This window comes from Strix uralensis, chromosome 11 (assembly GCF_047716275.1).
Source record: "Strix uralensis isolate ZFMK-TIS-50842 chromosome 11, bStrUra1, whole genome shotgun sequence".
NCBI lineage: Eukaryota > Metazoa > Chordata > Aves > Strigiformes > Strigidae > Strix > Strix uralensis.
This window is the reverse complement of record NC_133982.1, coordinates 18932592-18960514: the sequence shown is the minus strand read 5'-3', so window position 1 is coordinate 18960514 and position 27923 is coordinate 18932592. Positions and strand designations below refer to the sequence as shown.

Sequence of the window (27923 nt, the reverse complement as noted above, 5' to 3'; positions counted from 1 at the left end):
CTCCGCCTCACCCCTTAATTACCCCCCGAGGATGAGGCTGCGCGGGGGAGAGGGGCCGGTTCCCCCCCCCCCTCCCCGCAACCCCCCCGGTGAGACCCCCCAGCCGCCCGCTCCCGCGGGGCCGCCGCCTCTGCTCACCTGCGCGCCCCGCCGGGCACCGCGCTCTGCCCCCAGCCCCGGGGAGCGCTTCTCCGGGGGGAGACCCGGGCCTGGGCCCCCCCGCAGCCCCCTCGGCGGTGTCCCCGTTCCCTAGAGGACCCCCCCCCCCCCCCCCGCCGTGGGGAGCAGGGATAGGGCTGCAGCCGCCCCCTGCCCTCCGCCGCGCCGGGCAGCTCCCCGCTGCCCCCCAGCCGCCCCCCGGTCGCCCCCACCCCGGGGTCCCCCGGCCTGGCCCGGCCCGACCCGGCCCCGCACCGCTGTCCAAATGCTGAAGGTCCCCGCGGCTCCCGGGCACGGCCTGGCCCGGCCCGGCCCGCCTGCAGCCGTCGGGCAGAGCCGGAGCACCGGCTGCCCCCGGGGCCCTGGAGGCGGGGGTCCCTCCTGGAGCCGGGCCGGGCCATCAGCGCCCCGACGGCCAGGCCGAGCCCCCGAGAGCGCTGCGCCCCGACAGCCGCAGCGAGCTGGAACCGGGGCGCGGGCACGCAGGTACCGCCCGCGCTCCCCCCGCTCCGCTCCCCCTCCATTTCTACCTTCCTTATCTCCTTTACAAAATCACACACATATCGCATCGCCTGCAGCCTTTGCAGTAAGGGAAAAAAAGCCCCCCCGACCCCCCCGCCACCCCCAACCCCCTCCTGGCACACCTTTACTTCGCTTCCGACCTCTCCTCCTCTTCCTTCCTGCGTGTAACCTGGCTCCTATTTTTTATCTCCGATTCACTCCACCGATGCCCCGGAGCGGCTCTGGGGAGTCTCTCGCCGCCCCGATGAATACACAGGGATCCCCAGACAGGTTTTCTATGTAGGAAAAAATAAACCGATCGAGCCCGAGAGATCCGCAACAGCCGAACACGCCGCCTCGCCTTTACATTCCTGTTTTTAAATTCCCCCGTTATTTTCCTTTTTGCATCTGCGAGTTGCCACGAAAGGAAATATAACCCCAAATGCCACCGCCAGCAGAAACCGAAGCTCGTTGCCAAATTCCGTAGTATTTTATTTTAAAAGCAATTAACATCATTAAAAAAAAAAAAAAAGGCAAAAAAAAAAAAAAAAAAAGCGCGTCTTCTCTTTCCGGGGAGTGTAAGAAATCCTTTTGCTCACCCAGAGTCGAAAACCTAATGGCATTGTCGTTAAACACGAAAAGGAGAATATTAAGAAATTGCAACACTCCCTCCCGAGCGCTCCCCCCCCCCTCCCCAGTTTATTTGCCCTAATAATTAATTCACAAGAGCTTAACTTCGGTGTAACCCTGGCGGTCTTTTCATTAAAAAATCCCCGCGTTTCCTATTGAATTAGCTCTGCTCCATTGTCGCTGAAATGAAGACGCCAAACCAACTTTTACCCTGAGCGTTTTCTCACCAGCCCAAAGAAAAGTCTCTCTCCTTTTTCTTTTCTCCGATTTTTTTTTTTTTTTTTTAATTCAAGCACCCAGGCGATGGACGTGTCCTGCAATTTAACTACTTTCAAATTCTTTGTTCGGGTCCCACCGGGGCTCTATTGTCACCCTATTGAGAGAGCTTATTGCCAAGTCAAGCCTAAGCGAATTGAGACACACACGGGAGGAGCCCCGGGGGCTGGGAGCGGGCTCCGGGGGCTGCTCGGCTCGGGGGGGACCCCGGCCCAGCCCCGAGGGAGCGGGCAGGGAGCGGGCAGGGGCTGCCCGCAGCCCGCGGGCCGGGATAACCGGCACCGAGCGCCCCAGGAGCCGCAGCCGCCAACGCAGCCCCGGCCCCGCAGCGCCCGCAGGAGCCCGGCCCGGGGGTGGGGATGGGGCAGCTCCGGGCCTGGGTACCCCTCCGGATCGGGCTCCTTTGCACCTCCAAAGCATCCTCCCGCCACCGGCAGCGCCGGCACCGCCCGTGCCAGCAGCGCCCGGGCTCCGGTACCACGGCTGCGGGCAGGAGGGGGACTTACCTCGGATGCCCGCGGTGCCGCCAGCCTCCCTCCCTCGCCGGTTCTCCCTTAATCCCGAAAAGGAGGGTCCTCCCCCCCCTTCTCCTCCATCCCACCCCCGACCCCTCCACCACGGAGCCGGCTCCCGCCTGCCTCCCCTCGCCCTCCCCATCGCTCACTTGGGGAGCTCCGGGGCTCATCTCCCGAGCAGGAAAATAAGCGGGATGCGGGGGGCTGCTTTTCTTTTCCCTTTGCCTTTCTCGCCTCCCGGCTCCCCCCGCCCCAGCATGGAAAAGGGGGTGCGAGCTGGGAAAAGGGGGGCACGAGCTTCAGGGAAGGGTTATTTCAGGAGAAAAAAGCTGAAACAGCGGTGCTGGGCACGGATTCCCACGTAAGCCCGTACGTCACCTATAAAAATTGCCCGTTTCTCCCGTTTCTTGGCTCTCGGGGGGGGGGGTGTCTCAGATACCTTTGCCTGCGGAGGGGGGTTAAAACCCCGTTGAAACCGCACCCCGTTAAAACAGGCTTCCTCCAGCCGAGAGGAGAAGGCAGAGCCCGGGGATGCTGGAGGGCAGGGGCCGCTTCTTCGCACCCCCATCGCCCTGCCCCGGGGTGACGTTTGGCCGCCCCCTGCTCCCCCAAAACGCTCACCCGGAGCCATCCTCAGCCTCTCGATGCCGGGGGGCGGTGAGGGTTTACGGGGTCCCACGCCAGTCGCACCGGGAGGGCCGCGGCGGGGAGCGGGGGGGCGGCGGCCGCCGTCCCCCCGCTCCCGGCCGCGGCCCTCCCGGTGCGACCGGCGGCCTCTCCACTGTGCCCCGGGGGAAGAGGAAGCCCTTGACCTCTGGCCCCGGGGGCAACGGGGTTAAACAAAGTCCCACCGCCCCATTATCCGACCGGCAGCTTTGAGCCCCCGGCGGCGAGCGGGGTCTCCAAGGCGGGGGGGGGGGCGGGGGGGAAGTCTCATCTCTCACCGCCCGTACCGACGGGGCGTACCGGGATGGGGATGCTTCCCCGACAGACAGACAGACAGACAGACAAAGACCCTAGGAGAAAAAAAAAAAAAAGACCCTACACATCCCATCCCGACTTATGCATTGCAGCCAGTCCTGCTGAAACGGCGGATTTTTGGGTTTATTTCGGTTTTTTTTATGGCGGTGATTTTTATTTTATTTTTTTTTTATAGCGGTGCCGTGCCTTGCCGAACCTCCCTGCCCGCACCCGGGTGAGGTACAGGCAGTCCCGGCCCGGTCCTGTCTGCGGACACGGCAGCGGGGCTTGTTGTTATCAACCCTCCCCAGAGCGCTGCCGCCCGGGAGGGCTTCAGAAATAAAGCGACGAGAATAATTTCGGGGAGAATTAATTTTTTTCCTCTTGAAGGAGGGGGGATTTTTTTGGTGGGGCGGGTATGGCTTTCTTTAAATTTATTTGTTTTGCCACCACGATAAAAATAAGTAGATCAAAGACCCCAAATAAGAGGAGATCGGCGTTAACATAATGCATCGGAGGGGAGAACAAGTCCCTCGCACCCGAGTCCTTCCCCAGAGCCACCCCGTAGCTGGGGGACCCCAAACCTTTTCCTGCTTCGCCCCAGCGCAGCTCACGGCTCTTGTCTCCCTCCCAGTGCACCCGCAGCCCTGGAGCATCCCTCCCCTCCAGCTCCGCGCACCCCCAACTCCCCGCCGTGCCCGCGGAAGCCCCCCGATATGGGGTGAGGCTGCGTGCTGCGCACGGGCATTCCCCGTGGGGCCAGATCCTGCCAGTCTCAAGCACCACCCCCCTCCCCATCTAATCCCAGGCTGGGGGGGGGGCATCAGGTGTTTTGGGGGGCTGTGAAATGCATTCAAAGCGGCAGAAAACAGCAGCGCGGGGAAGGGGTGTAGGGGGGGAGGGTGTGTGTGCGTTCCTCAACCTCCCCACGCTGGTGTTGCCCTTTCGGAGAGGGGGGGGGTAGCTGCCCCCCTCCCCCCGCCAATCCCACACCCCCGAGGGGAGGGAGCTGTGCGGCCGGACGGGGGTGCAGGACGGGGTGGGGGGGGGTGGGGGGGGGGGCGCACTCCGGGTTTGGAGCTCCGCAGCGTCCGAGAGGACCGAAGTGGGGGGGTCACAGTGCCAGGTACCCCCTTCCCGGTGCCTCAGCAGGACCGCGGAGTGGGATGGACCCGGAGCGGTACCCGCGCCTCGACGGTCCCGGCCCCGTGGGAACCGGCCCGGGCCGAGCGGCAGCGACGGGGCCGCAGCTCCACCTGGCGGCTCGGTACGGCCCGGCACGGCTCGGTACGGCACCCTGCAATGCCAAGGTCAAGTTGGTCTCTGCTAGGAGACACCTTCCCGGCCAGAAAAAACCCTGTGGGGACCAGGGAGACTGCACCCACATGCCCTACCCCGGCACCTCCTGGTTTTCTTCCCGGCACCCTACAGCCCCTTCCCAGCACCCTACAGCCCCTTCCCAGCACCCTACACCCCTTTCCCGGGACCCTACACCCCCTTCCCGGCACCTTACAGCCCCTTCTCAGCACCCTACACCCCCTACCCGGCACCCTACAGCCCTTTCCCAGGACCCTACACTCCCTTCCCAGCACCCTACACCCCCTTCCCGGAACCTTACAGCTGCTTCCCATCACCTTACAGCCCCTTCCCAGCACCCTACACCCCCTTCCCGGGACCCTTCACCCCTTTGCCGGGACCCTACATCCCCTTCCCAGCACCCTACATCCCCTTCCCAGCACCCTACAGTCCCTTCTCAGCACCCTACACCCCCTACCCGGCACCCTACAGCCCTTTCCCAGGACCCTACACCCCCTTCCCAGCACCCTACACCCCCTTCCCGGAACCTTACAGCTGCTTCCCATCACCTTACACCCCCTTCCCGGGACCCTACCCCTTTGCCGGGACCCTACATCCCCTTCCCAGCACCCTACAGTTCCTTCCCAGCACCCTACACCCCATTCCCAGCACTCTACAGCCCCTTCCCGGGACCCTACAGCCCCTCACCCTACACCCTGCGGTCATTTTCGGCTCTCTAGCCATCCCCACTCGCCGCCATGTCCCCACGCGTGTCCCATGCCCCAGCAGTGAGGGCTGCAGGTGTCCCCACGTGCACACCCCTCCCCAGCTCTCACCTTACCGGCTGCACAGATCACCCACCCTAGCCGGGCTGGGCGAGGGGACCCTGGACCCCACCACTTGTCCCAAGCCACCCTTCAGGCCTCAGAGCTTTAAGGCATGAGGTTTTGGGGTGCGGGTGGGTGCTGTTGAACTCTGCTGGGGGGCTGCGAGGCGCCCCGTAAATCCCTGACGTGAACACAGCGGGGGCTGCAAGGAGGTGACGGGGAGCAGGACCGTGGCTGCTGGCCCTGCCACCCCCGGGGCTGGCCTCCCCTGGTTGCCCGGGGCTGGGGGGGTGGATGGAGCCCGTGCACCCCCCCGGGACCGCCCTGCCCCGCCACCATCGCTCCGGGGGCTACGCACGGAGCCGCCCTCCGCCTTTTCCCCCTTCTCCCGTTAAAAACACGAGCAAAACGCGACCCAGCGCGCGCGGTGACGCCGGTGTTGCCAGCCCCGGTGGCGGGGAAGCGGCAGCCGCGTGTCACCGCCGGCCCCATGGAGCAGAGTGTAAAATAGGAGCTCTTGCCACCGGAACTCCCATCGACCGCGGCAGGACTCGAACCTGCAATCTTCTGATCCGAAGTCAGACGCCTTATCCATTAGGCCACGCGGCCGCCTCTCTCACCGCTTTCCCGCGCGTCCTACTGAGCCCGCCGCCGGCGGAACGTACCATGCGCGGGGGGGGGGCGGGACAGGGCCGGACGTCAGCGCGGCCGGAAGCTCCCCCGGGCCCCCCCCCGGTTTGGATCCGCCCTCCGGCCCAGGCCCAGGCGGCGCCGCCGTGACCAGGGGGTGAGGGGGGCGCGTGGTGGATGTGTAGGGGATGTATGGCTGTATGGCGGGGTGCAGGCCTGCGGGGGGGTGTACAGGGCTGTATAGAGGGGTGCACGGCTGTATGGGGGGGTGCCTGCCCGCTGAGGGGTGTACGCGGATGTATAGGGGTGCGCACGGCTGCGGGGGGGTGCACACGGCTGTATAGGGGGGTGCACGGCTGTATAGGGGGGGTGCATGGCTGCGGGGGGGTGCACACGGCTGTATAGGGGGGTGCACAATGTATAAGGGTGGTGCATGCCTGCGGGGGGTGCACACGGCTGTATAGGGGGGTGCACGGCTGTATGGGGGGGTGCATGGCTGCGGGGGGGCGGGGCGTGTACTTCCGGGGGCTGTGCACGGCTCCGGGGGGGTTACACGGCCGCGGGGGGGGCAGGGCAGCCGGGCCCCCCCCGGCCGCGCGGTGCCCGTGGCGGCGGTCAGGGCTGCCCCGCGGCGGGGCTGGGCGAGCCGTGCCGAGCTCGCCCCTCACCGTGGCTCTCCCCCTGCAGCTCCGGCCGCCCGGGAGGAGCCGCCCGTGCCGGAGGTGCATGCCCAGGGCGGGGGGCGATGAGGCGCTTGCTCAGGAGGAGATGGGTGAGGGGCTGCGCCGAGCCCCAGCGATGCACCTCCAGCTCCTCCGCCAGCCGCCCGCTGCCGGAGACCCCCAGCCAGGAGCCTGCCAGGGGCCAGCGGCGCATGAACCCCCTCAACATCCAGATGCTGTCCAGGAGCCTCCACGAGCAGATCTTCCGGGGGGCCCAGGTGCACTACTCGGCGACGGAGATCCGGAGGAGTGTGGAGCACCTGCAGCGCCATGACCTGTGGGGCAAGGAGACCTCCACGCTGCCCGACGTGGACTTGCAGCTGCCCCGCATGTACGGGGACAACATCGACGAGCATTTTCGCCTCCTGGCGCAGAAGCAGAGCTTGCCCTACCTGGAGGCGGCCAACGAGCTGCTGCGGTGCGAGCTGCCCCCCATGCCCGCGCAGTGGGCTTGGCAGCTCGGCTGGACCCGCTACGGCCCTGACGGGCAAACGGAGGCTGTCGACTTCCCCGAGGAGCGGGCGGTGGTGTTGGACGTGGAGGTGTGCGTGGCTGATGGCCACTGCCCGACGCTGGCCGTGGCGGTCTCGCCGCACGCCTGGTGAGATGCGGTGCTGGCTGCGATGCTGGGGTCATGCTCATCGCGGCGGCAGGGGGACGCAGCTTTGGGAAGGATAGGGATGCTCCCGAGTGGAGCCTTTTCCTGCAAACCACCACTGGCTTGCAGGGAAAGCACAGCAAAGCCCCCGAGTGTGGCTCTGGGATGTGGGACGTGTGTCCTGGTTAGTGAGCGCAGTGCTCCCCGGGATCGGTCGCCTCCCTCCCGCGGGTGGGATCCTGCTGAGCACCCACATCACAGCGGGTGCTTTTGGTCATGGGAGCCTCTACTTTATTTCTTATGGCTGTGGGGGTGCTGCCTGTCCTCCGCAGGTACTCGTGGTGCAGCAGGCGGCTGCTGGAGCAGCGCTACTCCTGGGCCAGCCACCTCACCCTGGCCGACCTCATTCCCCTGGAGAGCCCAGCAGGCGCAGGCTGTGCTGGCAAGCAGGACTGGCCGGAGAGAGTGGTGGTGGGGCACAACGTGGCCTTCGACCGGGCGTTCATCAAGGAGCAGTACCTCATCCAGGTAATCGTGGTGCCGTTGCTTCGTGCTGGCAGCTGCAGTTTGTTACCCAAATAGTCATTTGCACTGGCTTTTCAGAGTTATTTTGGCAGATGCTGTTCTGCACAGATACCCCAGGGTTGTGCTTGTCTCATCTTGCAGAACAGGTTGAGGTTTGATGCATTTAAGGGGAGGTATTCTTGCATCCCGTAAAGTTGGTGGAGGCTGCAGACTTGCAGCTGGGGACATGGCAGGAACCTTTAAGCAGCTTACAGCCTGCACTGGGGATGCTCTTGGCCCTCAAAAGTGGGGTGCTGGGAGGCAAAGCATTTCCTTGACAAAAGCAGCCTGAGCAGAGGACTTGCAGCTCTGTAATACACGGTGGTGCTTGCTGGCAGCTGCAGGACTTTTGGCAGCACGTTTCTCCTCTAGCATGTCCCAAACCATCTCTTTTTCTCTCCCCTGGTGTGTTCCAGGGCTCCCAGGTGCGTTTCCTGGACACCATGAGCATGCACATGGCCATCTCGGGGCTGACGGGCTTCCAGCGCAGCCTCTGGATGGCTGCCAAGCACGGCAAGAGGAAGGGACTGCAGCAGGTCAAGCAGCACATAAAGAAAACGCGCAGCAAAACGGAGGGACCGACTGTGAGTAAAGGAGCTGAGCCCCTGGCAGTGGCCTGCGTGGCAGGGGACTGTTTGATCCTGTAACAGGAGCGTTTGCTCCTGTATTGGGACCATCTGCTTCTGCACTGGCAGAGTAGGAGCTGTTGGAGCAGCTCTGCTGGGTGAAGCTCTCCCAAGCGTTTCCAGATGAGGTGGCCTTGGTTTAAAATGGAGCAGCAGCATCCTTTACTGCTCCTGATCTCGGCTGTGGCCGGTCCTTGTCCCGCACGGTCTGACCCCCCGCTTTGTTTGCAGATCGCTTCGTGGGACTGGGTGCACGTCAGCAGCATCAACAACCTGGCAGACGTGCACGCGCTCTACGTCGGGGGGGAGCCGCTGGACAAGGAGGCGCGGGAGCTCTTTGTGAAGGGGACCATGGCCGACATCAGGAGTCACTTCCAGGTGCGGGCGGCCGTCCCAACCTCCCGATGGGCAGCAGGAGCTGGAGATGGGAGCGGGGCGAGCGCAGCTGCTGGGGTAGTTTCCATTTTGCCACCCTTTCTTGCGAGGGCTTTGGGTTTGTCACCCCCATCCTCCCGCAACCCCGGTGCTTTGCCCTGCTCTCACCTGCCTCTGCCCCCAGGACCTGATGTCGTACTGTGCCCATGATGTCCAGGCCACCCACGAGGTGTTTCAGCAGCAGCTGCCGCTCTTCATGGAGAGGTGAGAGCTGCCGAGCTCTGGCTGGCGTTGGCCAAGGGCTGTGGGCTTGGCCAGCAGCGGGGAGGATCGTGGTCCCTCAGGGGATGGGATGCAGCTCCTCTTGTCCTTGGGGTTGCAGTGGGAGTTTGGGGCGGCTCTGAACCCCTTTTCAGGAGGGACTTCAGACCCTCTCCTGTAGGTGAGAAGGAATAAACAGCAGCACAGTGTGGCTGGAGGAGGCGAGAAAACTTAAATGAGGCAGATCGGAGTGGTACAGCTTTGGGGTTGTTGCACAGGGTTGTTTTTAGGGCAGCAATTTATGTGCAGAGCAGGAAGAATATACAGGGATCCTTACAAGTTTAGGGAAAGAACATCGATGGTCATGTGGGGCGGGGAAACGAGGTAAAGACACATTCATGTCTGTCATAGTCTGGTGCTTCCAGGGCAAATCTCTTCCAGCAGACATCTAATTCCTCGCTGCTTCGGGCTCTAGGTGCCCCCACCCCGTGACGTTTGCAGGGATGCTGGAGATGGGGGTGTCCTACCTGCCGGTCAACGGGAACTGGAAGAGGTACCTGGATGATGCTCAGGGCGTCTATGAGGAGCTGCAGAAGGAGATGAAGAAGTCCCTGATGAACTTGGCTAATGATGCCTGCCAGCTGCTGCATGAGGACAGGTACTGTGGGCTGGGGGTATAGGTCCTGCCGCTCACAGGACAGAGACCAGACACTGGGTGGTCCATGGGGGGCTGTGGGTGGGCGCTGGGGAGGGGGGCAAAGCTGCAGTGTGACAGCGGTGTGTTGGCAGGTACAAGGATGACCCCTGGCTCTGGGATCTCGAGTGGGACACGCGGGAGTTTAAGCAGAAGAAGAATCCAGGGAAGAAGAAGAAGAAGGATCAGGACAGGAACAGCAAAGCCTCCACGACAGTGGCAGACGCAGACGGGTCCGCGCAGGAGTGGCAGGAAGGTGAGTGCTGGTGATCCCTGGGGATGAGGGATGCTCGAGGGGTGCCTTCCCACAGGTGTGCAGGTGAAGAGACATGGATTGGTGCCAGCACGATGAAGCATCACTGGCCTGTGTCCCTGTGCTGGGACATGAGGCGGGGAGCTGGTTCGAGGTCCCCGTCCCCAGTGGGGTGGCACAGAGGGCTCTTTGCCAGTCAGTTCTCCTTGCCCCACCAGACCCTGGCCCCCCCAGTGAGGATGAGCTGAAAGCCCCTGCGAGCCAGGTCTGCCTGGAGCGTCTGAAGGAGACGGTCGCGCTGCAACCCAAGAGACTCCAGCACCTGCCAGGCCACCCGGGGTGAGTTGGGGGCCCTGGGTGTCCCCGGGGCTTACCCTGCGCTGTCTGACCCATCCCTGTTGCTGCCCAGCTGGTACCGCAAGCTGTGCCCACGCCTGGAGGAGGCAGGGTGGGTGCCGGGACCCAGCCTCATCAGCCTGCAGATGAGAGTGACCCCGAAGCTGATGCGCCTGGCCTGGGATGGCTTCCCCCTCCATTACTCAGAGAAGCATGGCTGGGGCTACCTGGTGCCGGGACGGCAGGACAATTTGCTGGCAGCCTCCTTGGAGGCAGAGGGCCCTTCCTGCCCACACAGGTGAGGGGTGCTGAGCTGGGGGATGCCCCATGGAGGGGTTTGGGAACTCCCCAGGACCCTGCCCAGGTGCTGCCCTGGACCCTTGGGCCCCGTTGCGGGTGTGTGAGCCCTGCCCTCTCCTCTGCCAGGGTGATCGAGTACCTGTACAGGCAGCACTGCCTGGAGAAAGGCAAGGAGCAGCCCCCAGGGCCAGAGGCTGCTGTGGAGGATGAGCTGCTGGTGATGGACGGCAGCATGATGTGGCAGAAGGTGAAGGAAGGGATGGAGGGTCATCTCCGGTGGGAGGGACATGTGGGGCTGGGCTTCTTCCTGTGTGTGTGTGAAAACCAGCCCTGTGTGTGGCTCCACGTTAAATCACTGGAGAATTGGTGTTTGATCTGGCTTCCCCCATGGTCCCTCTGCTGCAGGTGGAGGAGCTGAGCCAGCTGGACCTGGAGGAGAAAATGGACAGAGCAGACCAGAGCCTGGCACAGGTAAAGGGAGTTTTCTGTGGGATGGGGTGGTGGATTGGTCCCTGTTTCCTCAGTTTCCCCCTCCTGCCATGCCTGGGGACATTCCTGGCATCACCTGTCATTGCTGGTCGCAGGGGGAGATGGATGAGCTGTGCAAGCTGGTGGACATGAGGAGCCAGCCCTTGTACCACCATGGCAATGGTCCCTACAATGATGTCAACATCCCTGGCTGCTGGTTCTTCAAGCTGCCTCACAAGGCAAGTTGGGTGCTCCTGGGGCTTTTCCTGGGGGCTTCCTGGCCACCCTGTGTCCCGGCATCTCTCGTCCTGCTGCCCAGCTGTGTCACCTTGTCTGTTACTCTGGTGCTGCAGCACTCCTGGGACCCCCCATGATCTTGTCCCATGGGATTGGGTGGTGGAAATGCATCTCTGTAGCTGGGGCAGGGAGATGCACAGAACTTTATTGATACGGAGTGGTGGCACGCTGAGCCCTAGCATGTCTTTTGCTGCTAAAGGACGGCAACGATAACAATGTGGGAAGCCCTTTTGCCAAGGATTTCCTGCCCCAGATGGAGGACGGCACCCTGCGTGCCGCTGTGGGCCGCACCCACGGGACCAGAGCCCTCGAGATTAACAAAATGATCTCATTTTGGAGGAATGCTCACAAGCGGATCAGGTGAGCAGCTGCCTTCAGCTGAATCGTGACAACCCTGAGGGTGGGGGCTGTGTCGTGGCTGGGGGAGGTCGTGCAGATGTGGGGGGCTCAGCATCTTGCCTGTCGCGTGTCCTTGCAGTTCCCAGATGGTGGTGTGGCTGAAGAAAGGGGAGCTGCCTCGCGTGGTGACCAGGTATGGGGAGGAACAGCCCCAGCCAGGACCATGGTCCCCTCTGTGCTGCTCTGGAAGGGGTCTCACAGGATGATGCTCACCCTCACCTCTGTCCCAGGCACCCTGACTATAACGAGGAGGATGATTACGGCGCTATCCTGCCGCAGGTGGTGACTGCAGGCACCATCACCCGCCGGGCAGTGGAGCCCACGTGGCTGACGGCCAGCAATGCGCGGGTATGGCCATGCTCGGGTCCTTGTGGGGGTGTTTTGGGGCACCCTTTGTGTGTTCCGGACTGGTGGGAGCCGCGTGAGTTGGAAATAGGAGTTGGAGCTGGTTGCTGGGGTTTGAGGTGGCAGGGCTGGTGCTGGGCCCTTCTCTTGCTGATGTGCTTTGGCTTTGGGAGAGGGGAAGGAGTCAGCAGAGGTTTGTGAGCTTCAGAATTTGGTGAAAGGAGAAGAAAACACTGCAGCACTGGTTTCTGTCCTTCCCCAGGCTCCTCTTCTGTCCTGGAGAAGCCTGGGGGGAGTAACCAAGTGGGCACCACATGTGCATTAAACCCGGTTTTGACTTTCAGAGCAAAATTTAGGGGCATGGGGAGCACTGTGTTGGGACATCGCAGCTCTGGGAGGAAGGCTGCTCTTGTGCCACCGAGGAGAAGAGGGAGGTGCGGGGGTTGTGCTGAGCTGGGCATCGTGTCCCGCAGGCGGACCGAGTGGGCAGCGAGCTGAAAGCCATGGTCCAGGTGCCACCTGGCTACTCACTGGTGGGCGCGGACGTGGATTCCCAGGAGCTCTGGATAGCTGCTGTCCTCGGCGAGGCGCACTTTGCTGGCATGCACGGTGAGCCGGGGCTGCGCCGTGGGGGAATGGGTTTGCTGGGTAGCAGGATGACCCCCGAGCCCCCTCCCGTTTGGTGTCCAACCCCTGCTCCGCCCCGGCAGGCTGCACGGCCTTCGGCTGGATGACTCTGCAGGGGAAGAAGAGCAACGCGACAGACCTGCACAGCAAGACAGCCACCACGGTGGGCATCAGCCGGGAGCACGCCAAGGTCTTCAACTATGGACGCATCTACGGGGCCGGGCAGCCCTTTGCCGAGCGGCTGCTGATGCAGTTCAACCATCGGCTGACGCAGCAGCAGGCGCGCGAGAAGGCGCAGCAGATGTATGCGGTCACCAAGGGCGTCCGGAGGTGGGTGCTGCTGGGGGAAGTGGAGGGGCAGCAGGGACTGGGGTGGTAGCGGTGTCCCGGGGGAACCTGGGCATGGGTCACTCTCCCTTCCAGGTTTCATCTCTCCGAGGAGGGGGAGTGGCTGGTGAGGGAGCTGGACCTGGCTGTGGACAGGGCGGAGGATGGGTCAGTGTCGGCCCAGGATGTCCAGCGGCTCCAGAGAGAAGCTGTGAGAAGGTGAGATGCTCTGACCCTGCGCAGCTCTGGTGGCGTTGGGGTGCGAGGCGGGGGGAGCTGCAGCCCCGCAGGTGGTGGGCAGAGAAGGGAGATGGGGCTGGATAGTCCCAGTCCTCCCTCCCTCCCTGCCTCCCCAGGGTTGAGTAGGTTTGGCCTGGGGGCTCCTAGTCTCTCCCAGTGAAAAATTAGCAGCAGGAGGCTGCAGGGGTTCATCTGGCTGCCCCAAACCGGGAGGGAGTGTTTGAGGTTCTCAAACGGGGCCTGCAGCCTCCTCCCACGCTTCCAGCAACCCCCCCCACCTCTGCCCTACCAGGTCCCGGAGGAAGAAGTGGAACGTGGTGGAGAACCGAGTGTGGGCTGGAGGCACCGAGTCCGAGATGTTCAACAAACTGGAGAGCATCGCCTTATCCCCCTCCCCGCAGACCCCAGTGCTGGGCTGTCACATCAGCAGGGCCCTGGAGCCTGCCATGGTCAAGGGGGAGGTAAGGATATGGCTCTGTGCTGCTCTCAGCTTGGCTTGTCTTCAGAAAGTTCAGCTCTTAGGTGCTGAAGACCCAGTAGGCTCTTGGAGCCATGTTGGAAGCCCCTTTCCTTTATCTGCATGCCATCAAGAAAACCCAACAACCCTGAATTTAACGGACTTCTCCCAGGAGCTATCCTATATTGGGACCAGGCCCTGGACCCCAGTGCTCTCTTAGCATCCATCTGTGTTTCTTTTCACCAGTTTCTGACCAGCAGAGTGAACTGGGTGGTGCAGAGCTCAGCCGTTGACTACCTGCACCTCATGCTGGTTGCCATGAAGTGGCTCTTCGAGGAGTTCGACATCAATGGGCGCTTCTGCATCAGCATCCACGATGAGGTGCGCTACCTGGTCCAGCAGCAAGATCGCTACCGGGCGGCCCTGGCCCTGCAGATCACCAACCTCCTCACAAGGTGAGATGTGGCGGCTGTGGCGTCTCCTGGGGACGAGCACCAGTGCCTCTGGGGTGGGACAGGTCAAGCTCAAGGGACTGGAGTGGCAGCAAAGGCATTAGCTTTGCCCGCAGCAAGCTGGCGCAGAGCAGTTTCTTTCTGCTCAAGGGAAGCTGGCAGCGCTGGAGGTTGCAGTTCCTTCACGTGTGACTCAGGTGGCTATAAATGGAGCTCGGCTTCGATTTCCAGGGATAATGTGCTGGCAAGAGAGGGATATCGTCAGCTTTTGGGTCCTGCAGAGACAGGGCCAATCGTTCTGCTCTGCTGGGGTGCGAGCGCATCACCTTCTGCTCCCTTCACGTCTGCCACCGTGGCGTGGCAGCAGCCCTTGGGCTTGATTGAGCAGCTGGGGGCCTGAAACTGTCCCCATCCCTCATCTCCCCGCTGCCTTCAGGGGTCAGGGAGGGCCATGGCTTGTTGTCTCTGCTGCGAGCACCTGTGCTGCTGCCCTTCCGCAGCGTGGGGCATTCCCGCTGCTTCCTTGCCTCATGCAAAGTTAAGCTCGGCCTAGAAAGCTCCTGACCTCAAAGGGCTCCCTTCGATCTGGCTCCGGCACATCCAGCTTTGCCAAATCCCCTTCCCGGCACTGTGGGGTGTTTGGTTATATGGGAGCCGGCCGAAGCTGAGCTGTTTTCTCCTGCGCCGAGGCAGGGATACGGCAAACAGCCTTTCTGTGCCGGCGCGGCAGGCGCGGCGGGGGCAGACGCCCTGACGTTCGTGCCTTTGTGCCGGTTCCTGCGAGCACAGGGCTTCCTGCTGGGAAAATCCAGCGTCTGCTCTGGCTGGGAGGATTAGCCAGCAGGGGAGGGCTGGGTTCTTCCTTTCTTCTGCGGAGGTTCAATGTACCGTTGCTCTGTTCCTCCCACATCCACTTTAGCAATACTTGACCCTCCTGCCCACCCTGGTACTTTAAGCAGCACCTCGTCTTCCAGCTGCTGAGGGACGTGGGTGCAGAGTAACCTCTAGTGATGGCCACCAGTGCTCTGTGAGGCTCTGGCTGATCACAGCCAGGTGTGACAAGGCCAAGGGTGATGTGTGGCACCATCCCACCTGGTCTCTTGTTCTTCCAGGTGCATGTTTGCCTACAAACTGGGCCTCCAGGATCTGCCCCAGTCAGTGGCTTTCTTCAGCGCAGTGGATGTTGACCAGTGCTTAAGGAAAGAGGTGACCATGACCTGCACGACGCCATCAAATCCAACTGGGATGGAGAAGAAGTACGGCATCCCTCAAGGTGAGCGGTGTTCGTGTGAGCTGACCCCCCTCTGCACAAGCCTCCCCAGCTTAGGCGGAGCACTTGGCCTAAGCAGCCGTTCCCCGAGGGCTCCTCCGTGCAGCAGAGGCACCTCCTGAGCCCCTCTGCTTCCTGATGCATTGTTCTGCCCACCTGGGCAACCGCCACCCCCTGCCAGCCCCCCTCTACCTCTTTCTCAGTCCCCAAGTAGTTCGTGCTGCTGCTGCCAAATATTTCTGATGGCGATGAGCAGGGCCTGGCTGTTATCCCACGCACACATGTGCTTTGTGCCCCTCAGAGAGGAGCCCTCCTGTGCGCTTGTAACACAGCCACGATGGAAACATTCCCTCCCTGAAATGAGGTGCCTCTACAACCCTGGATATTTTTCCCTGCAGACCCAAACTTGTTCAGTCTCGAGTGGTTTCTCTCCTTCCCCACTCCCCCTTAGCTCAGCACAGAGACCAGCCTGGGCCTTGCTGTGTTTTTCCCCAGCAAGGCCTAGAGTCATCCCGTTTGCACTCGCTATAATCCTCTAAGGGCTGCAAGCAAACATTTAACTCTTGGCTGGGAGCAGCTTTAAACAGCACCTCCTCCATGTGCGGCAGTATTTTCCCAGATAAGGAGAAGAACCTGCCCTCAGATTTTTTTCTCTCAGTCATTGGACACATCAGACACTCCACCTTAAATAACCTTTATTAGGGGTCTTACAGGCAAAGGGTGCTTTTAGAAACAGGGCGAAAAGGGAGATTAAACAAGTGCATCGTATCAGGGTCAGCAAAAACATAACAGCAAAAGCAGCCTTGCCCAAGGAAGCTGTCGCCCCTCTGCTTCTCAGGAGCTGCGCACAGCACCACGCTTCAGCTCCAAGGCAGAACAGCTCGTGTTTCCAGCTTCCTACTGGTGCTGGTTCCTGCGTTCACACCACCACACAAACCAGAAGTTTGAATAAATTTAGGGCTTTTTGTGCTACACGCTCTGAACTAAAGCAAATCACGACCGTCACTCTTATGTTACACAGTCTGAGTGTACTGCAGAAGGCAGGGAACTGACTGTCCCATTGTCTTCCAGGAGAAGCACTGGATATATATCAGCTAATTGAAATAACCAAAGGTTCGCTGGAGAAGAAGTGATGACGCTAGAGTGCCAGAATGACAATTGTCCAGATCGTGTGCCAGAGCCTGGCTGTCCTTTCAGAAGGTCCTGGTCACTCTGTTTCCTTTTTGCTGTAAGAAGGGATGTTCCCGGGGAAGAAGATTTTGATAGCAGCACATTCGAATAGCAGAGGCGCTTCAGAGGGCAGTAGCCAGCTGTACAACTCAAGACAGGGGCCAGAGTTGCTGCTTGCGTGCCCATGGGCACGAAGGAAGAACTCACAAGTATTTGGCAAGAGAAACAACAAACCATCGTCTCCATAGATGCAGTTCTCCAAGACAAGGGTGAGCCTGCCCCAGAACAGGCACTGTGGGAGGAGGCAGCAGCAACCCCAGCTTTACTTTTTTCGCCGTCTCTTCTTTTTGGGTTCCTGGTTCTCATCTGTCTGCTCTGCGGTGCTGCTCTGGAGAGGGAGGGAGAGGGTAGCAGTACACAGTGTGATTGTTTTGGTGTGTTTAGTCTAAGGAATGTTTACCTAAAGCAAGAAACCAGATGTGCAGAACAGGATTTAGCTCTTTCCTCCCTAACAAAATGACCTGAATATGGGACTCCTCTCACCCACTGAGACTTTCTCTGTGTCCCCCCTATTCATGGTGGAACTTAGACCCCAGGTTATGAAGGGCACAGGACAGGGACTGTTTGTGCTGGGTTTTAGTTTGTTGAAACACTCAGGAAAATATGGACAGAAGCACCAATAAAAACCTGGACAATCAGCAAAGTAGATGATTATTTTTTTTATCCAGCACAGGTTGTGCTGCCTTCACCAGCACTATCTAGTAGAGGAAGGAGAGGAGAACAATGCCTTAAGGCATTTGCCCTGCCAGCTGTTTATCTACAAAACCAGTCCACATCATGCTGTAAAGGTCTGATCCTGGCCAGCCAGCAGGTCCTCAGAGGTAATGCTGATAGACCTCTCTGCTTGCTGAGGCAAACAACAAGGCCTTAAGAGCAGTCTCACTTCCCAAAGACCAGAGCTACAGACAGTTGGTGCATGGAAATGAAGGTCACTCAAGGCAGAGGCCTGGAGTGTAGGGGACGTTAGCCAGACTAACTCCTTTGTATCACCTTAGTATTAAAGCAAGAGCTTACCCAGGGAAGACAAACTGTCCTGATTTCACACATACCTGAACAGCTCACAAATACAGTTGGCCTCAGAAGAGGGGGAAACATGTCAGTAAAAGCAGCTAAATTGAGTTCTGACCTGGTCGTTGTCTGGCTCATTTTCAGCATCCTCCGTATTACGCTCCTGCAACGCGCTGTCCAGCATGGAGGCGTTGATGCGGAAGTCCCGGGAGGTGCTTAGCTTCATGTATTGCATCAAGTTCACCTGCAGCAACCAAGGTGAAACCAGGGGGAGAGGACACTATGCCGTTAGTATCTTAGTTTAATTTTCTACCCTGCCTGGTGCGTTGCACAGCACTGGGGCTGAGTCCATCACAGCAATAATGCAGGACTGAAGCAAAAAGTAGGTGAAAAACCACCTGCCCCCATGCAACCCAGTGAGCTATTTATGGTTTTGTAAAAGCCAAGTGATTACCAGTTACTCTCACTCTCATGGAGTATCTCAGGGTGGTGCCTTTATCTCCTTATGAAACAAGACTGAGGGAGCGGGGTGAGGAAAGCTAGCATTAGGTGTGAGTTTCTGGATAAGCAGAAACTTAGCACACAGTGCGAGTACTGCCATCGCCAGCTGCTGCTGCCAGTGTGACAGCACTCCAGTAGTGTTGGGCCAGGAGCTGGGGCAAAGGCTGGAAGTGTGGTAAGGTCCTTACACTTTCCTGCTTTGAGCAGCAGTGAAGATTTTAAAAGGTGGAACAGCAATAGCCCTCCACTATGCCACTGTCCCACCTAATTTAGGTCACAGAAGAGCTCTGGTTTACGTTACCTTTGATTTCTTGGAGAGGTGAATTAGGAACTTCTCATATTGCTCTATTGCAAAAATCAGGTTTGGGATTGGCTTGGTGTCCCGAAGCACCTTAGCCTGGAATGCAGAAAGGAGGGTGACAGATCAGATTTGGAAGTGAGCAACAATGCTGCAGCATGACATGAAGAGCTCAACACTCCAGTTTAGAAAAGCATCTTCAGTAGCCTTGCTCCATACCAGTCCTGCCCCAGCAAGCCTTGCCAGTTTGTTACTGGTTTTAAATTGGCTCCCACAACGGTTCTGCAGTGAGGCTCTCCCGTGTATTGTTTTGTACTTTGACTGCAGTCCACAGCCCTGATGTACCTGACAGCCAGAGCAAAGCTTCCTCTGCTCCAGCTCTGCAAAGGCATCACAAGCATCTGCCTTCCAGGCAATGAGCACACTGCTGTTTCACCACATTTTTGCCCTGTTTATTTACCACCACTGATGTTTGTTCCCCATGGTGCCAAGAGTGGTAAAAGGATGTGCAGCATTTCAGCCCATTTCCATACACTCGGGGAACAGCTAGGAAGATCATGCTTGTGGCTTTTAAACCCTTAACATCACAGGAGTGTCTGGGACAACTGAGAAGACAAAGGAGATGCTGGCTGGGAGCACAAAGGGCATAAAGAGACCAAGAACCTGCCGGCCTGCTCACTTGCTCCCAACCAAATCATCCCGCCCTTCTCAACTGCCTTAGTTTAGTGGAAGCCACTACTTTAAATGTACTGATAAAATTAAGAAACACTTAAACAGAGTGCAGTATTGGTTCTGATATATTAGACAATTTCTGTAATTTCATAGCTTACCCCAAATGATAAAATATCAGACAAGACAGATCATCCTGACTTTACCTTTGTTTCATGTCTGTGAGCTTTTATGCTGCATTTAGTGAAGGTGGCTTTGGTTTTGGTTTTTGGTTGTTTTTTTATTTGTTTGGGGTTTTTTTTAGACTTTTCTCCAAAGTTAAGGTACAATAAATTTGATTTTTACTTACAGGCTCAAATGACAATTTCTCATTGGTGATCTATAAGAAGCCACCAGGTAATACAAGCCTTGAAGTATGATCCCAAGTTCAAATACAGCCCATGTTCTAATAGAGAGTGAGTCAATCTTACCATGACTGTGGAGATTGTGGCAGCTTCATCCTCTTTCTTCTTCTTTTTCTTCTCTTCTGCAAAGCTTAAGCTCTCACTGTGGATGTTCTGGAGGATGCCAAAAGATGTGGCATTAGAGGGTAAGCAGGGAAGAAAGGCCAGCCAAGTAAAGCCAGAGATGTCCTGGCTCTGGCCAGCTAACAGCATGTCCAGCTAGATGGCAGAAAGGTCATACAAGATACAAGAAGGATGGGTTTGGGGGTAATCTCAAAAAAAGAAGGAAGGAAAAGCTAATTTCATAATTTATACATTCAGAAATATGTATGGGTGAGAAGTCCCCAGGAGTGGTAGCTCTGCACACCACTACACCTTCCCCAATATGCCATGTCTGTTGTACAGTTCCTCACTCAAGCATCCAATTCCTCTCCAAACAGCGAAATCCCATCTTCAGCTCTGCAGTTGTTGGCACCCACATTACTTTACACTGTGATGACTGCAGTGTCGTTGACCTTTATTTGCCATTGTGGTTAACAGCAGTATTAATCTCGTCCAAAAAAAATAAAAATGGCATGAACAGAGGTGGGAAAATAAAAGATAAACCAGCTCCCCAAACACTCTTCCTTCCCTGCTCAAGCAGAAATCAACATGCTTGGTCCCAACGGTGCTGAAAAGCCTTACTCTATTATTTGACATAGTAAAGCTTGAAATACAAGAAACTCAAATCATTGTCAAGAAGATTAATAATCCCCAAAGGTGTCCATGTATTGCAGCTGATACACCACTCGGCATCAGATAGCCTGATGCTGACTGATAGACTTTTGCCACAGTTAATTTAGGCCTTACCTGGACATAAGTAATGAATGAATAACACTGTGGGGTCAAATGGGAACCTGAGAGCTTCACCTGCGAAGAAGCAGAGAGGTTGGTGTTACTCCCAACTCAAGACAATGAGCCATTTCCTCCAGCAATTTGCTCACACTCACCAGCTTTTCTAGCCTCCCCGGAATGGTACTGGAGGTGCTGCGGCAAGCTTGGATATACTGCAAGGAAAACAGAATAGTTCCTTCTAGGTAGGCTGTTTCCAGGCAGGGCTCAAAGCAGCTCATCTAACGGCACAGCGGGGAGGGCAGGATTTGCAAGAACTATCCTCCCCAGTGGGTTGCTCTATCCCAAACGCCATGTCTGCACTCCAGAGCTGTGTGAGAGCTAAGGGAATTCACCACCTTGTCTCAAACTAGCTCCACTGTCCCGTTTTTATGGCACAGTTTCCCCGGGTCCGATGCTTCAAGCCTTAGATGGGAACGAGTGGCAAGGGCAGGACTGCCGAGCACTGCGAGAACACCGCTAGTGCCATCCGTTGTGGCACGCAGCTGCGTACAGAGGAACCGACAAAATACACGGGAAAGAGCCACTCCAAGCCACGCACAGCTAAATTCAGCCCGAGAAAAAGCTTTCCTTTGTCTCCACTGGTACAATTAGAACTGCTGCAGAAAGGTCGCAAAATTGAGGGCATGAAAGCCAACAGAATAAGGACTCCGCTCCCGCAAGAGATCAACAGCGCGGCCCTGAGCGGAGCTGCTGCCAGGGGTCACTGTGAGCTTGCTGTAGCAGATGGGGAAAAAGAGTTTTTAGATCCCAGCCAGCCCACTGTCAGCAGAGCAGCACTCACATGTTTGATGAGGGAGGTGAGAATTGCGTATGTCTTGCTGAGGCTCCTCAGCAGCGTGTCCACACAGCTCCCTGCAGGGAGTGCTGTCTGTACCAGCTCATGATAAACTGTCAGTAGAGTTCCCAACTGCAGAATTACACCTTTCTCCAGAGCCTGGGTTTGGTTTGATGCCTGAGAAGAGTCTTCTAGAAGAGAGACATGAATACCTGGTGAATGTGTGTCTAATGAAGCCAGTTACACAGGTGGGAAGCACAAAAGATCACCTTTGTGTCTGGTGCACAAAGCACCAGTGTGGCACAGGGAAAACAATCACTGGAGGGATTTTGTGACCACACTTTCTATCTTACATCGTTCACTTGGAACCAGCTCAAGGGAGAGTTTAACCAGCCCTCAGATGATGCTACCTCAAAATCCCAAAATATCTTTTGGCTCCCTGTCTTCATCTGTTTTTGACAAAGGTATAACAGTAAGAAATGGACCACTTTTATTACCTGATGTGCCTGATCCCAGACTGTTGAGTTTCTTGATAAGCCAGTCCACCTCTTCAAGGACCTTATCTGCCTGACCCAGAACGAGCAGCTAAGAAAGGTGACAGAAACACCAATAACAAAAATGGTTTTTGAAGGAGTTTGGCATGACAAGAATCTACCAGCCACTTGTAGCAGAGTAGCCCTGGACATTGCAGCTTGTTCCAGACACACTATTTTGACTCACACAGACAGTAGGGGCTGCAGTCTTGGTATTCACTATGGCGAAATGGGACCGACTCTCCACTTCTATGTCCTGGCCAGAGGGAAGAAAACAAATTCTAGTGGGTAAAACTTCAGCTGCTGTCACACAGTTTGCACCAGAGGCGCACTCAATTCTGCCCTGACAGCACTAATTGGTAAAGAGTTAGGCTGCTTCTGCATCATACCTGATCTATGTCTCCCAGGCAAGCGTGGATGTCCTGTGCGAGTTCACGCAGCAAACTGACAGGACTCTTGTACAGAACATGGAGACTGAAGAGCAGAGACAGCAAACCCTTGCAGCAGGCTATATCCTCTGTGGGGAAGGAAAAAGAAAACACATTACCAGGTGCAGAGCTCCCCTAGCTATTTAGGAACATCAGACATCCAGTGAGGGAAAGTCTCAGATTCAGTATGGATTTAATAGTCTGCATTCCCAGAAACGATACACAGTAGGTGAAAATCCTATCAAAATACCACAGTTACAAAAGCAGAGTTTACAGCATCGGGCATCCCATATAATACTGCAAGGGGGAAGTATGGCACACTGGAGCCGTCAGCTCAGAAAAATGACCAGAAGCCCTGAGGAAGCGCAATACAAACTCTGGCAAGAGTAATATCTTTCCAGAGTATAAATCCAGATTTGAGCAACAGATGTGCTAAATAACAAGGGAGAAAAGTCAAGTAAGTGGCTTCTCTTCCTTCAGCAATGCTAGTATTTATAGAGATGGAGTTTCTTCCCTAATACTCATGCAAATAACCACAATGTCATGGCAATCTGCCACAGAATGGGACCTGAATGTATCTGTAACAAAGAGGTAAAACCAGGACAGACAACAGCAGAGCACTGAAGGGCCTAACAACAGACCTGATACATCACATCTAAATATGCTCCCGAAAGCTTACTTACCAAGATCATTTTCTTTGCAAACTTTGACTGTCCAAGTGAGGAATTGAAGAAACTGTGTAAGGGGAGAAAAGATATCATGGCTTTGAAACAGAATTCAAAGCACAAAAGTAATGATTAAAAAAAATTCAAGACAATGAATCACAGCAAAGGGAGATGAGCAGTCCCCTTCTGGCAGCAAGGCACCCAGCCATGCTCTGTGAAGTTTCACAAGGGACACTTAACCTACTAACAAGTGAAAAGCTGAGATCCAGGACAGGCGAATGGCTATACGTTCCCTTGGACAGAGTAACAGCTCCATTTAATTTAAAGTAAATGATGACTCCAGACTTCTGGCACACTTTTAGTGCAGTCCCTAGCTTGTAAAATTGGGGCACTTTAGAAAATGCCTCCTTGCACGGAAGGAATTAGGCACTGAGCCAGTTTGGACGGGTCACAAGTCTGCTGGCCTTTTTTGGCTCTACTCCCACGTGGAGGCCATACCACAGCTAGGCTCTGTTAGGAGTCTCTGCTCAGGCAAACAAGTCATTCAGACTCCAGGTGCCCAAAGGCAGGATCAGAACGTGCTGGAGTGGGGTGGGAAGACAACTTGTTCTTAACTGTCCTTGCAGGTGTTTGACAGGAGCGTGCTCGATAATGTAACAAAAATGTCACTTTGACAAGGTCTGGTCTGCAGGAGAAGGCAGAACACACACACATATGTCAGAGCCCTCAGATGTCAATTCAATCTGATAATCTTCTTCCCACACCTATGGCTACAACACCCATCCCTGCCACCCCAGGAAGGTTGTGAAGTACCTGCTGAGAGGCCGGATCCAGGAGTTTGGACAAAGTGGAGAGGACTGTGATGAGTGACTGTGTTTCCTTGGAGCTGAAATCATCTTCAGCATGGCTGAACTGGTTTACCAGGGACCTCTGATCAGGGGAAGGAAAGACAAGAGCCCCATAGTGTGCATGCTTGTTGTACGGCCATTTTAAGAAGCAAATAAAGAGAAGCTACAGCAGATAAAGGAATCAGCAACAAGGAGAATGACAAAGAAAATAAAAAGAGGACTCGTCTAAAGAGTGAGTGCTGGTTTTTGTTATGAGTGCTTACATAGAGACCCGCATGATTCAGTGTGACTTTTACAATACTCAGGTAAGTTTATGCTGCACTGAAGGACCCTATAGCTCTGTAAACATATGTGCACTTCAGTCCAGCTCTGCACAGCACCCTGAGAAGCTTTCTTTAGGGATCAGAAACTTTTCTGAATGGCCAGTGAATCAGTGTCACCATTGCTATCACATACTCAATCCTGTGGTCAAGCAACAGAGAGCCAGCAGCGTTTTCTGCCAGAATTACCAGTGCTTTGGAACACTTGCAGCACACAGTGGTACTTACCTGAAACTGTCGGATCTGGAAGGCAGCTTTCTCTGTGACATTAATATCCGTTTCTTCTGCGTCACCATCAGTAATATCTGGCAGAGACAGAGAGGTGCAGAAAAAAGCTAAATGCCAAGAGCAGAATACAGGATTTATTTCCAAAAGTGGGAAAGACTGCAACAGCTTACAGCTAGAGGAGGAATACAGACTACAAAACTGTGGTGAGCACAAAAATGTGTTAAAGGCAAACTTCAAATAGACGAATGCTATATCAGACCCCCACTATCCTCTGCTGACAGACTGAGAGCTCTGTAAAAGCAGGTAAAGATATCTCTGGAACTTGCCTCTGGTGTGAAAATCAATGCTAGTAAGTGTGCCTTGTTACTGAGAGACAGGGACCAGACCCCTCTCTCTCTAGTTATGGGTAACGGGCGCTGGGTCCCTGACTGCCCACACATGGGCTGGAACACGATGGCTAGAAACCAGAGCAGAATTGTACCATGCACCTACCCAGGGCTTGTAGAAACTGGGGGATCTTGGCAGCATACAGCTGCTGCACTGTGTTGAAGATCCGCAGCAAACCTTCCAAGCACAGAAGTGAAATGCTTTTGCCCTTCTTCTTCCCCGACTCTTCAACAACAGTGGGAATTGAAGTGTACCTCCAAAGCAGAACCCTACGGGATGGGAGATGAGTTAACATCACACGCTCCAGTAAAGCTGGCTGCACAGTGCAAGAACTAGAACAGGGCTAATCACAGATTCTACTCTTAGGATCGTATTTTTAATATAACTAAATTGGAAGGTCTTTTCCTATAGGAGAGTGGAGGGAGAAGAGATCCATTTTTAAAAAGATTTTGTTTCAGTGTCAGCAAAACAGCTACTGCATTTTTCCTGCAGTGTCAAGGGACCTTCCAATCCCATTTCAAGTCCATCTTTATATATTCATTTCTTCCACCCGTCTTTCCTTCTGTCTTAGACTACCCAAACGCTGACCACTGGTGTCAAATCTGTCAGAGACGAAAAGAGTTTTTCTCTTGGCAGTTTGAATCTGTGAAGTGTCAGATATCACTATAGGGCTCTATATAAATAAAATCAGAAAGGTAAAGGCAGGCATAGCAAAGGAAAAAAGCTTTGAAGAAAGCAAAATTGTTTGGCCCAAAGGAGAATTTTCTATTTGTAGGCAAACATCTTTTCCCTGCTCCCTTAAGCCCACTTCTTCCCTTTTTTGTTCCCTCTACTTTCTTCTCATTAGTTCTGTCGCCCGCACAGACGATCTTATTCTACTTCAATGTCCAAACATGCAAGACATGTAGCTCATATGCAGTCCTAATGACTGCAACAAAAATAGCCTCTATTATTTGGGGCAAGACACAAAATGGACATTATTCATGGCAGGGGTAATTTGCATTTTGTGCTCTCTGCTGACTGGGATCTGAAAAGACCCCATGTAGATATGACCTAGATCCCAAAAGACATTTACATGGTTAACATTCTTGGATTTCCAAAGGATTAGATGCATGAATGTCTTCAAGCATCTTGCAAAAATCCTAAACAAATCTGTTTTATACTGTAGCTAGAAGTGAATTTTAACTTCATTGCATACCAGAGGCTTCAAGAATCCAGCCTGTTACCATCATACCTCCTCTGTGACAATGAGTGATGAACCAAAAGTCAGAAAGAGGCTGAAAATGAGAGTTTGATGGCATTTGGTTTTTCCAGGCCAAATACCATTATTAGAGCTGTATCACTCACTCAGGCACAGAAACTGTAGCGCCTCCACTTGATTTCTCAGGAGCAAAGAAAGGCAAGGATCTCAACCCAGTAATAATAACTGTTTGAAACAGTTATAGACTGCATTCTTCTTTCAAAACTCTACCTGAGAATCAAAAATCCCCAAAACACATTGCTGCTTTTTAGGGCTGATGTCTTCACATGCCACAGTGACTCACCGTGTGATTTTGCAGAGGTTCTGAAACAACTTCTCAGGATTTTGTCCATCTGGTCCATCAGTTTGTCCTGTCTCCTCCAGCTGCTGCACCTTCTGCAGAGCTACACTGACAGCATAGCGCAGGAACTCTGTGCTGGAGCGCAGGACTGCCAGGCTCTCCTCATGGCTTTGGGTGTTGTCCCTGAAGAATCAAGAGCACTGTCAGAGAATTGAGGATGCACTGAAAAAGCACAGGGATGGCCTATGAGATTCAAAACCTAAATAGGCATTTACAAAGAAAACCATTAGCTGAATTCAGGGTGGAAAAGACCCTTTGTTTTGGTAGCCTGTAATGAACACTTGGAGGATAGAGTTCCACCAGCCTTTCCAAATACACTAACAGACATGGTTTGAATGGATGTCTGGCTTTGTTCCATAGAGGACTGGAGCTCAAACACTGGAGTCTGTTGTCTGAGGAATGGCCCAGGACTGGAAGAGCAGAGACTCTCTGAGGTCTTACAAGTCATAAGCAAGGTCCAGGAAAGCTGGTTTGTCAATACCAGGAGTTGCACAGCCATGGTTCCTGCCTGGACTATGATGCTCTCCAGACAACAAGTGCTGCTACCACACATGCTTTGTACAGCAGTGAAAGTGCCCATACTGTGTACACAGCACACCAGACAGCCAGCACGAAGACACCATGAAAGCAGCTTGTGAACAGGCCTTAAAGCTACGCCAGATGTGACAGCTTCTCACCTGAACAGAGCTGTGAGCAGAGTAGATACAAAACCCATGGACAGGAAGCTCCGTGCAGTTTTGTTGCCCAAGGTAGATTTGTTCTTTCCGGCTTTCTCCTTCAGGATTTCAGAGAGTTTGTTGTAACATGTAAAGAGGCCTAGGATATCCTCAAACTTGTTCTTACTGCAATGAAATAGTAGAAAGCATTCATGGAGAAAATCCAGTCTTATAGCTTCCATTTGAAGCTTCAGTTGCCAAATTACACAATGACACTTTCTAAATGATAAAACCATGACATATGACATCTCCCCGCCTCCCTAACAATGTATACATCCATTCCTCCTTGACCTGCTCTTCTACAAAATGTCACATCTCATCTCCCACAACACATGACATTCAAAAGGAAGACAATCCCCAAGGTTCTATGAATGTCTGTTTTCACACTCAGAAAACATCATTCTGATTCTGTGCTGCACTGTTATCCTGTGCTTGCAATGAGGCTGTACTCTGAAGAGCTAGGCACAGTATAGCACAGCTAATGCCAGAGGGTAATATTTGATGTTTTACCTGAAATTCCCTATGTTGAAATTGTACTCAATCAGGACCTCACAAATTCCCATCACCTGAATGGCGTAGATGTTATTCTTTACACCGACACCAGAAGACAGAGAAAAATCTGCCGATTTATCCTAAGAAACAAGTGAAAAATCTTTTCAAAACCTGACAAGAACTCAGTGTCTTCTTCCACTGAGTCAAACTGAAAATCTGATTTTACCAGTTCAAAGTCTTCCAACTCGCTCTTGATCATTCGTCGTGTGACAGATTCTAGCATCTCTTCAAAGTTTTGCTCAAATCCCACATCCTCCTCCTCATCGTCATCATCAGCTCCTTGGCATAGATGCACAGTGCTATTATACCAGGCGAGACAGTGTTGGATACAGCAGAGCAGATGGGCCTGAAGGAAGCAGCCACACAATCACACTCAGCCTTCTAGTTGGAGGTCACTGGCAGAAGTGGACACAGGCCAGACT

At 55.3% G+C, this 27923-nt stretch overlaps 2 protein-coding genes and 1 non-coding gene across 3 annotated transcripts in view; 1 reads left to right on the top strand and 2 right to left on the bottom strand.

Moving 5' to 3' along the window:
- Positions 1-5700: 5700 nt before the first annotated feature.
- TRNAR-UCG (transfer RNA arginine (anticodon UCG)) lies at positions 5701-5773 on the bottom strand. Its single transcript has one exon. It is a non-coding gene; the product is annotated as a tRNA-Arg (tRNA).
- Positions 5774-5871: 98 nt separating this feature from the next.
- POLG (DNA polymerase gamma, catalytic subunit) lies at positions 5872-17278 on the top strand. Its single transcript, XM_074880326.1, has 23 exons — positions 5872-5951; positions 6482-7117; positions 7447-7642; positions 8095-8262; positions 8536-8682; positions 8864-8943; positions 9416-9598; positions 9730-9890; positions 10106-10226; positions 10297-10521; positions 10650-10770; positions 10929-10994; positions 11108-11230; positions 11488-11648; positions 11767-11820; positions 11918-12035; positions 12506-12641; positions 12743-12989; positions 13083-13205; positions 13519-13687; positions 13930-14138; positions 15248-15408; positions 16477-17278. Exons 2-23 carry the CDS (start codon positions 6540-6542, stop codon positions 16536-16538), a joined length of 3609 nt encoding a protein of 1202 aa, XP_074736427.1. The 5' UTR covers positions 5872-5951; positions 6482-6539; the 3' UTR covers positions 16539-17278.
- Positions 16826-27923, bottom strand: part of FANCI (FA complementation group I) — a 24660-nt gene continuing 13562 nt past the window's right edge. The window contains exons 20-37 of the mRNA XM_074880325.1: positions 27668-27847; positions 27460-27581; positions 26911-27075; positions 26177-26356; positions 24738-24901; positions 24246-24322; positions 23663-23779; positions 22868-22919; positions 22146-22273; positions 21944-22012; positions 21721-21808; positions 21230-21414; positions 20544-20600; positions 20404-20463; positions 19582-19668; positions 18446-18541; positions 17762-17887; positions 16826-16963 (exon numbers count right to left, since the gene is read on the bottom strand). Coding sequence (XP_074736426.1) covers positions 16898-16963; positions 17762-17887; positions 18446-18541; positions 19582-19668; positions 20404-20463; positions 20544-20600; positions 21230-21414; positions 21721-21808; positions 21944-22012; positions 22146-22273; positions 22868-22919; positions 23663-23779; positions 24246-24322; positions 24738-24901; positions 26177-26356; positions 26911-27075; positions 27460-27581; positions 27668-27847 — 2019 coding nt within the window. The 3' untranslated portion in view covers positions 16826-16897. The remainder of the gene's footprint in view (positions 16964-17761; positions 17888-18445; positions 18542-19581; positions 19669-20403; positions 20464-20543; positions 20601-21229; positions 21415-21720; positions 21809-21943; positions 22013-22145; positions 22274-22867; positions 22920-23662; positions 23780-24245; positions 24323-24737; positions 24902-26176; positions 26357-26910; positions 27076-27459; positions 27582-27667; positions 27848-27923) is intronic.

Coding starts and splice junctions, on each gene's coding strand:
- POLG (XM_074880326.1), top strand. CDS start 6,540: ATGAGGCGCTTGCTCAGGAGGAGATGGGTGAGGGGCTGCGCCGAGCCC. Junction 8,944..9,415: donor CTGCCGCTCTTCATGGAGAG/GTGAGAGCTGCC, acceptor TTCGGGCTCTAG/GTGCCCCCACCCCGTGACGT. Junction 12,990..13,082: donor GTCACCAAGGGCGTCCGGAG/GTGGGTGCTGCT, acceptor TCTCCCTTCCAG/GTTTCATCTCTCCGAGGAGG.